Source organism: Schistocerca serialis, chromosome 6 (assembly GCF_023864345.2).
Source record: "Schistocerca serialis cubense isolate TAMUIC-IGC-003099 chromosome 6, iqSchSeri2.2, whole genome shotgun sequence".
In the NCBI taxonomy this organism is placed as follows: domain Eukaryota; kingdom Metazoa; phylum Arthropoda; class Insecta; order Orthoptera; family Acrididae; genus Schistocerca; species Schistocerca serialis.
Window position 1 is genome coordinate 645,837,500 of NC_064643.1, and position 13,036 is coordinate 645,850,535.

General features: G+C 42.4%; 1 protein-coding gene across 2 annotated transcripts in view; it reads right to left on the reverse strand.

Annotated features, from left to right (window-relative positions):
• LOC126483636 (myosin-11-like) overlaps positions 1 to 13,036 on the reverse strand; it is a 239,549-nt gene that overhangs the window by 161,710 nt on the left and 64,803 nt on the right. For both annotated transcript variants that reach the window (XM_050106692.1, XM_050106693.1), the window contains exon 3: positions 1,185 to 1,436. In XM_050106692.1, coding sequence (XP_049962649.1) covers positions 1,185 to 1,436 — 252 coding nt within the window. The remainder of the gene's footprint in view (positions 1 to 1,184; positions 1,437 to 13,036) is intronic.

Below are 13,036 nucleotides of genomic sequence, written 5' to 3' on the forward strand. Positions count from 1 at the left end.
TGATGCTGAGGGAATTAGATTAGGAAATGAGACACTTAAATTAGTCAAGGAGTTTTGCTATTTGGGGAGCAAAATAACTGATGATGGTCGAAGTACAAAGGATATAAAATGTAGACTGGCAATGGCAAGGAAAGCGTTTCTGAAGAAGAGAAATTTATTAACATCGAGTATAGATTTAAGTGTCAGGAAGTCGTTCCTGAAAGTATTTGTATGGAGTGTAGCCATGTATGGAAGTGAAACATGGACAATAAATAGTTTAGACAAGAAGAGAATAGAAGCTTTCGAAATGTGGTGCTACAGAAGAATGCTGAAGATTAGATAGGTAGATCACATAACTAATGAGGCGGTATTGAATAGGATTGAGGAGAAGAGGAGTTTGTGGCGCAACTTGACTAGAAGAAGGGATTGGTTGGTAGGACATGTTCTGAGGCATCAAGGGATCACCAATTTAGTACTGGAGGGCAGTGTGGAGGGTAAAAATCGTAGAGGGAGACCAAAAGAAGAATACACTAAGCAATTCAGAAGGATGTAGATTGCAGTAGGTACTGGGAGATGAAGAAGCTCGCACAGGATGGAATAGCATGGAGAGCTGCATCAAACCAGTCACACGACTGAAGACCACACAACAACAAGAGGAAACTAAGAGAATAACAGGAAACAGAGAGGAATGTAATATGAGGATTGCCCCTGACCATTTTTCAGATTGAAGTTTAAGAAGAAGACAGTATACAGATTAAATTTCATCATCTGGGTAAGCTGTCTTTTGTTAAGGAATATGCCCCTGGAAGTTCATTTTCTTCATAGGACCTATAGAACACAATGAATGAATGAGAGGTTGTCAGTTAATCTTGTTAGATTACGGGACTACAAGACATAGTGCACAAGAAACACCCACTTGTAAAATTTTGTGTTCTTACATCAGCTAAAATGCTCAAAATGATTCTAATGGTGAAAAAATCCAGTTGTGAGAACAGGACGGTGAGTGTTCAGAGGGGTCAAGTCTCACATAAGAGATTATCGGTCATTACAATTTATTATTATTAATGATAGACCTCTCTTTTTTACACAACTCAATTGTAAACTTTGTCATTTTCTTGTTTAATTTCTTCCAACTATTTCCTCCTATACTAGATCAACTGTGATACATTTGGAGAAGATTTATGGTATAAAAAAGCCAGAGTCACCTGTACTGCCCTGGCCTGGTCACGCAACGCATCTCTTTCTTGCAATGTAGTCTCCAGCTGTAGGCGGTGACGAGATGCTGCCTGCTGGAGGCTGCTGCGTTCTTCTTCCCACCTGTGTGCAGCAGCCATAGCTATTTCAAGTTGTGCCTGCATCTCCTCATTATTACGCTTCTCTGAATCCAGTGCCCTCTCTAACTCATGCTGAATTAATACTGCTTGGTGCAATGCTTCACGACCTTCTTCTACTTGCCCCTAAAAGAGAGAATGAGCTGTTTTGGTGGAGAAACTAGAAAAAATTGCATAAAAGTGTATTGGTGTGACTCATATTTTTGCTTGTAACTAATGTCAATAAAGAAAATCACTGATCCAAGTACCACTGGCTATAAGAAATTGTATTTGCATATTTAAGAGAACATGATAATCTACATCTACATCCATACTCTGCAAACCACTGTAATGTGCATGGCATAGAGTACTGCTCATTGCATCAAATATTAATGTTTCATCCACTTACTGAATGCATGAAGAATGATCGTTTAAATGCATGTGTGCACACTGTAATTAGTCTAAAGTTGTGTCTTGTGAGGTAACAGGCGAGTTGTGGCATCCTAGAAATATTCTACGTTCAGAATTGGCGAGGCCGCACAGGCCGCTCGGCAAGCCAGGGCCTGGCAGCAAGCACGTGGTGCCGAACGTTAGCTGGGGCCCAGGAACCACGTGGCTGGGAATTCCATGGAGAGGTGTGTGATGAAAGAGACTTGTATGCCGAGAGCGCCAAAGATGGTGGAGTTTGTGAAACCATCACGGCACACATTTCACTGTTCGTATAGAAATTGATAGTAGGCAGATGAATCATGATACCTCAAAAAGAAACATATACATTACCATTATATGCGCAACGATTCTGATGGTGTAATCAGATTTTCAATATCTTTATCAGTTTAAAGTTTAGTATCTGATGATAAATTATACAAGTAACACCAAGCAACGAATTTCGAAAATTTAAACGGTTCGTCCGATTTTGTCGCTTGACATATCTTTAGAAACCTATTAGTGTAAACCTAAATTGGTATAAATTACAGACATGTAGCTTAAATAGTAAATGAGTTATTGGAGGTCAAAGTGTCCAATTACTATCGATCACATCAGGCCATAAGTACTCCACAGCTACACAAAAAAATGGCAGCAGCATGCATATAAATATGTTTATTCATCTATGTCTTTGTTTATATCTGATATATACTATTCATGAAAAAATTGGTTAAATATTTACTGTGTTCCAGAAAGCACAGAGACACTAGGCTACTGGCCTACCTTTGTTGATATTCCTTTGATATATGTTTATTTAATTTGTTTATGTATTTAATAATGTGTGGTAGAGCATGTTTACGGTCCAGCCATAGGAACATTTAATTCATTTCAAGTTATTTAAATGTAAATCCAGTATTTCAAATGTGTTTCATTATGTCTGTGAGTGTGCATTGGCTTGAAGACAGGGTGGGAGCGCTCTAGCCAGTCACAGCACTCCGGAATGGGAAGACTGGATGGAAGTGGGAGAACAGTACAGGACAGGACACGGAGGGTCTGGGACAGTCGCACAGGACGCGACAGATGCATGATCGCAGCAGAGACTTGGAGAGTGTGGAGCAGTTTGCGCATTGTTGCAGCAGACAGAAATACTTCGTAGTGCCGACTTGTGCACTTGTGAGATTTCCATGGCTTCTACAGTGAAGATGTAGTGTGCGTTTAACAGTGAATATGCGAGCCATGTTGTTGTTCATAACTAATTACGTGCAGTAGGAATCTATTGTTTCCCTATTATTTAACGTATATTTTATTTAATTGCTGGACCATCGACACCAATAAGTGTTTTGCAGAAATATACCACATTCTCAAAAGTACTTCTACTATGGTACTCGTCATTTAAAGTCATTAAGATAGTACCTGCAGATTTTATTTAATTGCAATCTTTCATTTATAAATTTCTATGTTACATTCACAATTGCTGAGTGATAGGAACCTTTGACCATTCGATTCATGGGTATATTCATATTGTATGCTCTAGACTCAGCAGTATTTGGCTTGTAATGCGGCAACTATGTATCCCAGCCCCTAGACAACGGAACCAGCCAAAACTTTTAATATTTCAACACTGAGTCAGAGGGAAAGTAGTTGAGGGTCACCATCACACCATTGCATTTTAATGTTTTTGAAAGCCCACAGTCTGCAGTCCCTTCTGTAGTGTTACTTAGTGGGTTGTAATATATTCCCAGATTCTTCACTTATTACTTACTGGTTCTTGATACTTTGTAAGCAGGCTTTTGTGGGCTAGATGGAGGTGTACAAGCAGCTGAGGAGTAAGGACTTGGGAGTGGGCATCCAGGGCTGATGTTAAATGAGAACAGAAAATAAAGAGCATATATTGCAGTATATTAATACTTGGGGTGCATCTACAATATAAAGTTACCACGTGCAGGTCATCTAGGAGACCAAACAAATTAAAGATGTAGGCAGTAGGAGTAGGGTCGGTTCATGTTAAGTTCTGCTGGTGGCTGGTCATGCAGTGCAGAGACAGAGGCCATCTCCAAAGAAAGACATCTGTTCTCATTGAGGTCTGGATCACAAGAGAGTCAGGCAACTGTGTTCTGCTTTCCAGAACCCTCCAGTGTTCACACATGTGACCCATCTGCCACGCTTGATATTGGCTAAACCAATGGCACGAATCTACCACCAACTTCAGCAGAGGGCTGAAGTCATCTCTTGTCAGCAGCTTCAATGTGTTAGTTCTGAAAGGCAGGCAGCTTGAATAATGTAGGCACAGCTTAAGTTACTCTGGGAGAAAACTTGTAAAGACTTCTACTTCTACATCCATATCTACATCCACACTTATTCCGCAATAACTGTACAGTGCATGGTGTAGCTACTAGTCATTTTCTTTCCTGTTCCACTCACAAACTGAGTGAGGGGAAAAACAACTATCTATATGCCTCCAACAGAGCACTAATTTCTCATATCTTCTCTTCATGGCCCGTCTGTGAACTGTTCATTGGTGGCCGGCCGTTGTGGCCGAGCGCCTCTAGGTGCTTCAGTCTGGAAACGCGCAACCGCTATGGTCGCACGTTCGAATCCTGCCTCGGGCATGGATGTGTGTGATGTCCTTAGGTTAGTTAGGTTTAAGTAGTTCTAAGTTCTAGGGGACTGATGACCTCAGATGTTAAGTCCCATAGCACTCAGAGCCATTTGAACCATTTGTTCATTGGTGGCAACAGGATCATTCTGCAATCAGCTTCAAAGGGCAGTTCTCTAAATTTCCTCAATAGTGTTCCTTGAAAAGTACATCACCTTCCCTCCAGGCACTTCCATTTGAGTTCCCAAAGCATCTTCACAATACTTGTGTGTTGCTGAAATCTACCGGCAGCAAATATAGCAGTCTGCCTCTGAATTGATTCAATGCCTTCCTTTAATCTAACCTGGTGCCTTTGAAATAAATTTTTAAAACTAATTTGCTAAAATATTTCTTGACTGGCTGCCAGCCTGTACAGTGGCCTTCTTCAAGTGTCTGCAGATTCACAGTTTTCAGCATTTCAGTGATGCTCTATTGTGAGGCGAACAAATCTATAACCATTCATGCTGTCTTTCTTTTTGTACATTCAACATCCTTGTTTATATGTATTTATGAGGGAGGATCAGAAAATAACTCACTATAATTTTTTTCTCCCCTGGTACTGCATCTAAATGTTGAATTTCACAATGATATAGTTTGAAGTTTGCACTACCGAGGGTAATATTGTTCTCATGTGCAGCTGTAGCAAGAGTAACCTGAACTACATTACTAATATGGTGTGAATATTACTGTCAACTCATGAAGAGCAGTGAAGTGTAGTTCGATATTTGTGGGCCAAAGGGCATAAACTGAATGAAAGTCACAGGTATATGTGTGGCATGTATGGGGAAAACTGCATGGGCTGAAGCAACGTCTCCAGAGAATGTGCATTCTTCTAAGGGAGGCGTGTGAGCCTTAGCAACTCACCAACCTCTGGGCAACTGGTTAACAGCTGCACCCATGCAGAATGTTGGAGCCATTGAAGCAGCAATTCTGAGCGACCGGCACATGCAGCTGTGAACCTTATTGCAGCAGTCCAGTATTTCCTATGGTGCGGTGCATGATACTGTTCATGAGACAGTGAAATTCTGTAAAGTTTGTGCTAGCTGGGTGCCTACGAAACTGACAGGTAACCATAAGGAACACCAAATGATGACAAGCTTGGATCACTTAAAGCATTATGCTGCAGAAGGGCACAAATTTCTGAAAGGAATTGTCACTGGTGATGAGTTGTGGGGATAACATTACATGTCTGTATCCAAGCAGGCCTCTATGGAGTGGAAACAAGCTGGTTTCCTAACAGGAAAACAATTCAAAATGACTCAGTCTGCTAGGAAAGTGCTTCTGACAGTGTTCTAGGATATGCTTGGAGTTTTATTGGTGGACTTTGCTTAACAAGGAACTGCTGTGAATGCTGCAGCCTACATTAAAACTATGGTTAAGTAGCGCCATGCCCATCATGAAAAACGTCACAACATTAAAGCTGATGGTGTCAGACTTCTTCATGACAATGCTCACCTCCATGTTGCTGCCCCTATTTATGAGAAAATTGCCACATTTTGGTGGGAGGTGCTCCAGTATCCACCATACAGTCTGAACTTTCATCTGTTTGGTCCTATGAATAAATTCTTGGCTGGCCAACGCATTGCGACAGCTGTGGAAGTGAAATCAGTAGTCTGCATATGGCTATGCTCCAACCAAATGGACTTATATGAACAGGGCATACTAAATTCGTACTACAATTGCAGAAATGTGTTGAGAATGTTGTTGGCTATGTAGAAACGTAGTTAAAAGATGTCAATTCATTTGTGATTTTTTTCTACTAAACTTTTTGGTAATAAAATTGTTGTGCATTACTTTCCATCTTTCCTCATATATGGATCCCGTGCACTTCAGCAATATTCTAGGATGGGACACCTGTGAGTTTTGTAAGCAATCTCCTCTCATTTTACTTTCCCAGTACCTTAACAATGAACTGAAGTCTGCCTCTTGCTTTGCCTATGACAGAGTCTATGTATGTGTTCCATTTCATATGTCTAAAAATTCTTATACGGAGATATACACTATGTGATCAAAAGTATCCGGACACCTCCAAAAACGTACATTTTTCATATTAGGTACACTGTGCTGCCACCTACCTGCCAGGTACTCCATATCAGCGACCTCAGTAGTCATTAGACATCATCAGAGAGCAGAATGGGGCACTCCAAGGAACTCACGGACTTCAAAAGTGGTCAGGTGATAGGGTGTCACTTGTGTCATATGTCTGTATGTGAGATTTCCACACTCCTAAACACCCCTAGGTCCACTGTTTCTGATGTGATAGTGAAGTGGAAATGTGAAGGGACATGTACAGCTCAAAAGCATACAGGCTGACCTCGTCTGTTGACTGACAAACACCATGGACAGTTGAAGAGGGTCGTAATGTGTAATAGGCAGACACCTATCCAGACCATAACACAGGAATTCCAAACTGCATCAGGATCCACTGCAAGTATTATCAGGGGAGGAAACTTGGATTTCATGGTCAAGCCGATGCTCATAAGCCACACATCACGCTGGTAAATGCCAAATGACACCTCGCTTTGTGTAAGTAGTGTAAACATTGGACAACACCTGTGTAATAGGCAGACACCTATCCAGACCATAACACAGGAATTCCAAACTGCATCAGGATCCACTGCAAGTATTATCAGGGGAGGAAACTTGGATTTCATGGTCAAGCCGATGCTCATAAGCCACACATCATGCTGGTAAATGCCAAATGACACCTCGCTTTGTGTAAGGAGTGTAAACATTGGACAACTGAGCAGTGAAAAAATGTTGTGTGGAGTGATGAATCATGGTACACAATGTGGCAGTCCGATGGCAGGGTATGGGTATGGCAAATGCCCAGTGAACGTCATCTGCCAATGTTTGTAGTGCCAACAGTAAATTATGGAGGCAGTAGTGTTATGGTGTGGTCATGTTTCTCATGGAGGAGGCTTGCACCCCTTGTTTGTTTTGCATGGCACTATCACAGCACAGGCCTACATTGATGTTTCAAGCACCTTTTTGCTTCCCACTGTTAAAGAGCAATTCGGGGATGGCGATTGCATCTTTCAACACAATCGAGCACCTGTTCATAATGCACAGCCTGTGACGGAGTGGTTACACGACAATAACATCCCTGCAATGGACTGGGCTGCACAGAGTCCTGACCTGAACCCTACAGAACACCTTTGGGATGTTTTGGAACACTATCTTTGTGCCAGGTCTCACTGACTGACATCGATACCTCTCCTCAGTGCAGCACTCTGTGAAGAATGGGCTGCCATTCCCAAGAAACCTTTCAGTACCTGAGTGAACGTATGCCTGCAAGAGTGGAAGCTGTCATCAAGGCTAAGGGTGGGCCAACACCATACTGAATTCCAGCATTACCGGTGCAGGGCACCACAAACTTGTAAGTCATTTTCAGCCAGGTGTCCGGACACTTTTGATCACATAGTGTATGTATGAGTTGACTGATTCCAGTTCTGACTCGTTGATACTGTAGAAATATGATACTATGTTTTTGTATTTCATAAACTGCACAATTTTACGTTTATGAACATTTAAAACAAGTTGTCAATCTCTGCACTACTTTGAAATTTTCTCAAGATTTGACTGAATAACAGTGCAGTATTTTACAGACAGTACCTTATTATAGGTAACTTTATCGTATGTAAAATGTCTGAGGTTATTACTAAAAGGTCATTAACATACAAAATAAATAGCAAGGCTCCCAATACACATCAACGAGGCACAACTAAAGTAACTTTTAGATTTGTTGATGACACTTCATCCGAGATATGCTACACAAAATCCTTAGTGCAGTCACAAACTTCATTTGAGCTCAGGTTTTCTCTGAAGTTTATGGTTACATTTCGGAATGAGTCTGGTGGTTCACAAAAGAATTTGAAAACGAGATTGTTCCCACCATGGATGCTGAGTCTTAACCATACAATCTTGCAAGTAGCTTCAAAGTATGTCTCAGCAGAAACTGGTTTTCATATCTACCATGGCAAATACACCACCCCCATTCCTCCTTAGCCTATATTTTCCAAAAAAATACTAAGATTTATGCCTACAACGATATTGCTGTCAATTTCAGGTTTTAGTCAGCTTTCTGTACATGAGCTCCTTTGGTTGTTGAGACTGCTTCAGATTCTGACACTTATATTCAAATGCTTCATCAGTTGATCACTAGGACTTCACCAGTATTATTGTTGGGGGTAGGGAGCATTTCTTTCAATGAACTAATACTACAGGTTCTCCCACAGCTGTCATTATCTGGACTTTATGAAGAGTCAATCAATCTAAAATCCCAGTCTAAAATCTCACACAGTCAACCACTTGTTAGCACGCTCTGGTGTACAATAAACCCCTGAGCCATTCATGTGGATCCTACAGTTTTCAACCCAATCACACAAACCTAAGAAGTTGCAACATAGCCTATTGTAAAACCCTGAAAGTCTCTGGGTTTAACCTTCAACTCCACTCACAATCAGGAGCCCACAATCGGTGCTACAGATTGTGAGTGTCATTGAAATTATTTAAAACAGATAAGTATTAACTCAAAATTGCAGTAAACTATGTAATAATGATATGTTTGCTCCCAACTATGCATGTGGTGTAACTCATTTTTACAACCACAATGAAATAAAAGCAGGAAGCAAAATATTATGGAAATTATTTTCATTTATGTTGTAACCAATTTGTACATGAAACTGATCCAAGTAACAAAAACATGGCTTTAGTCATAAACATCTAACAACAACATAACTCAGCCTCTCATGGATCCCCTTGTAACAAGACACAGAACAAATGATGAGAACGGTACAACTGGAAGAACATAAAAGAGGGTCAGTCATCACTGCTCCGCGAGTTGCCAGCAGAAAGTGTGGTGAAGACAGTGCTGTGTGCACATGTCCCACAGGTGGCCTACAGCAGCCAGCCCACGCTGATACAGTTGAACACCAGTTCAAGCACGCACGCATGGCGAAACCACTTTTGGCGCACTCACACTTACATGTACCAGTAGCAGGCTACAGAACACCTCTCCTTTGTGTCAAGTGTGTGTCAACTAGGTACCAGAACATAGAGCCTGAACACATAGAGATGAGGCCACATCCGAGGGCGAAGGGCCTGCATGGCACCCAATGACAGCACCAGAGAGGAGGATGCCATCATCATATCTGCATCACAATCAGTAGGTAGATCCCACTGTGGAGGAGTCAGGACTGGAACCACCAGTGATGGTGGCTGAGGCAATGGTGCCGCAGGGGCCAGTGGAGGCAGCCTGACCGGAACAGCAGGCTGTGGCAACAGACCCAAGGCTGGAGACGGACCAGCACCCGGCACCACAAAGCTGGAACCCCATGGCACTGCACATGGAGGAGGCACCCAATGGAACATGGGTGCTTCCACAGCTTGTGACGATGGGCTCGAGGCAGTGGGTGGCAGAGCAGGCTGCAGTGACAGGATCTGCAACCAAGAACCTGTAGCTTCCAGCGGCGAGCTGGGGTCCAACTGACAAAAGTGGTGTGCCACTTGGCCATACAGACATCACAAAGACAGCATCTCTGATGGCAGACAACAGTAGCCAGTGTCCACTTGGCACAGTGCTCAAACCCTCGCACCCATACCAGTGATCCCAGCACGAAGTGGCCAGTAAAACCCAACCGTGGCAGTTGCAGCACAGGCAGCAGAAGATGGGGGGAGGGTGTGTGGCTGCCAGCAGTGGAGCATCTCAGCTGGGCTCTGCTTTCCCATAAGCATGATGTGATAGGTGCCCAGAAAACAGAATCCACAACAAACGTTTTCATTTGGGACTTGAATGTATGCACTAGTCATTGCACCTCATCATTCGATTGAGGGTGGAAGGGCAGAGCTGTAACATGATGAATGCAATGACTGGAACAAAACAAATGGAAGGTGTGAAACATGTACTGGGGCCCATTACCAAAAGCATATGAGCTGTGACTGCAGCTGATGTCGAAGCACACCGAAGAATGTAAGGAAAATGCATCCACAACCAAGAGCCAATAGGAATTCGATAAGGGACCTGTAAAGTCTACATGAATGCATTCCCATGGGGCATGGGGGAGGGGGTTGGTAGCAGGCCAGGGGGACAAGGATACCCTGGGAGCTGCCTGCTGTCAGACAAACTGCTCACAAGCTCCAACAAAATGGTCAATTTCATCATTAATACCCAGCCAAAAAACATGTCTCCTAGCTAGCAGGTTAGTGTGCAAAACTGCCCAATGGCCCTGGTGGAGAAGGAGCAGAACCTTGTGCCATAACGTGTTGGGAACGGCTACTCCAGGAGGAAGTTCTTACATGGACAACAGCAGAACACTGTCAAAAACAGAGAAGTGATATCATGAGGAAAAATAGTTGTACAGCGGTACGAAGCCTGACCCAGCATTTTATCTGGACAGCCCTGTTGAACAAACTGAACTATCTGGCAGAGAACCAGATTGGTAGCAACGGCATCTACATCTACATCCATACCCTGCAAGCCACCTGAGGGTGCGTGGCGGAGGGTACATTGAGTACCTCTATCTGTTCTCCCTTCTATTCCAGTCTCGTATTGTTCGTGGAAAGAAGGATTGTCGGTATGCATCTGTGTGGGCTCTAATCTCTCTGATTTTATCCTCATGGTGAGTCTTCCACTGGAGTTTATCTATCATCTCCGTAACGCTTTCGCGATTACTAAATGATCCTGTAACGAAGTGTGCTGCTCTCTGTTGGATCTTCTCTATCTCTTCCATCAACCCTATCTGGTACGGATCCCACACTGGTGAACAATATTCAAGCAGTGGGCAAACAAGAGTACTGTAACCTACTTCTTTTGTTTTCAGATTGCATTACCTTAGGATTCTTCCAATGAATCTCAGTCTGGCATCTGCTTTACCGACAATCAACTTTATATGATCATTCCATTTTAAATCACTCCTAATGCCTACTCCAAAATAATTTATGGAATTAACTGCTTCCAGTTGCTGACCTGCTGTATTGTAGCTAAATGATAAAGGATCTCTCTTTCTATGTATTCGCAGCACATTACACTTGTCTACATTGAGATTCAATTGCCATTCCCTGCACAATGCGTCAATTCGTTGCAGATCCTCCTGCATTTCAGTACAATTTCCCATTGTTACAACCTCTCGATATACTACAGCATCATCCACAAAAAGCCTCAGTGAACTTCAGATGTTATCCACAAGGTCATTTATGTATATTGTGAATAGCAACGGTCCAACAACACTCCCCTGCGGCACACCTGAAATCACTCTCACTTCGGAAGACCTCTCCATTGAGAATGACATGATGCACTCTGTTATCTAGGAACTCTTCAATCCAGTCACACATTGCTGTTATGTGCAATCATTTCAGTATCCAGAGGGAAGCAAAACAATTCTTCATGATCAAAGTAAGGACCAAGACCCACAGGAAGGTGGGACAAGGTGTCCGCATTGAAATGTTTAGACATAGGTCAAAAATAGATTTCATAATTGTAGCAAGACAAGAACAGCGCCCAGCATTGTAGGCAGTGTGCTACCTTGTCAGGCAAGGAAGTGTGAGCATAAAGCAAGGAGACCAAGGAATTATGGTCAGTACAAATGTGAAACTCAGAGCCATACAAAAAAATATGAAATGAGCCTCTTTTTCCACCTGAGAGTAGCACTGCTGGGCCAGAGTAGGAGACTTACAGGTAAAAGCAATGGATCATTCAAGCCACAGGCATACTAGTGCACTAGGACTGTGCCAAGGTTGTACTGTGAGGCATCAGTCACCAAACTATGTGCTGGTCCAGAGAGAACATAGCTAAACAAGTGGCCATGAGTAGTATGGATTTCAACACCTGATGTTTGCAATCCAGGCTCAAGCAAAAAGGTACATTCTTGTGTAACAAAGCATACAATGGGTGGGCCAATGTGGCCACCTCCAACAGGAATTTATGGTAATAGGGCCTTCTAGTGCACTTCCTTGTCCAGAGCTAAATAGATATTGCATTGTGCACCACAGAGTTTGCATAAGAGTGATTATGGGCATCACTAATGAATTGACACTTATGGCTAAGGCTGTGAAGTTTGGCTGCCCAGGTACTGTATGACTGGTTTGGTTTCTTGCGGCACCAGTAGAATTCAACTCCCACCACTATGACTTGCATTCGTTTGTGATTGTAGTTGGACACTGAACTGCACGTGTGATCAAAAGTAAGAGGTGCTGGTTATTGTAAAGGGGCATCCTGACACAGTAATTGATACATTTTAGATGGAATCCATGAGAGGTTGAAGACTTCGCACAAATTTGAGCCTGTCACACTGAAAGCCAAAAAATGCTGTAAAAGTCTTTTTTTGTATGCTTCCCCATCATCAGCTGAATAATCATGTGGAAGAAAAGTGGGCAGATGGACCAGTGGAATGGTACCCTGTTGACTGACTCTCTTTTATGTTATTCGTGTTGTACTGTTCATGTCAGTTGTTCAGTGTCTTGTTATGTGGGGCTCTATGAGTGGCTGAAGTATTGCAAAGACCAAACCTTCAGAAATGAAAGTAAGCTATTAACAACCAACAGTTTAACACATAAACAAGAAATAAATTACTAAAACATTTATTTGGAACATTTTAAGTTATGGTTGTGAATAGTGGACACAGTAGAAACAGGAAAAGAAAGAAACAGAGGCAGCAGCGATATGGAAATAGAGTAGAACCAAAAAACC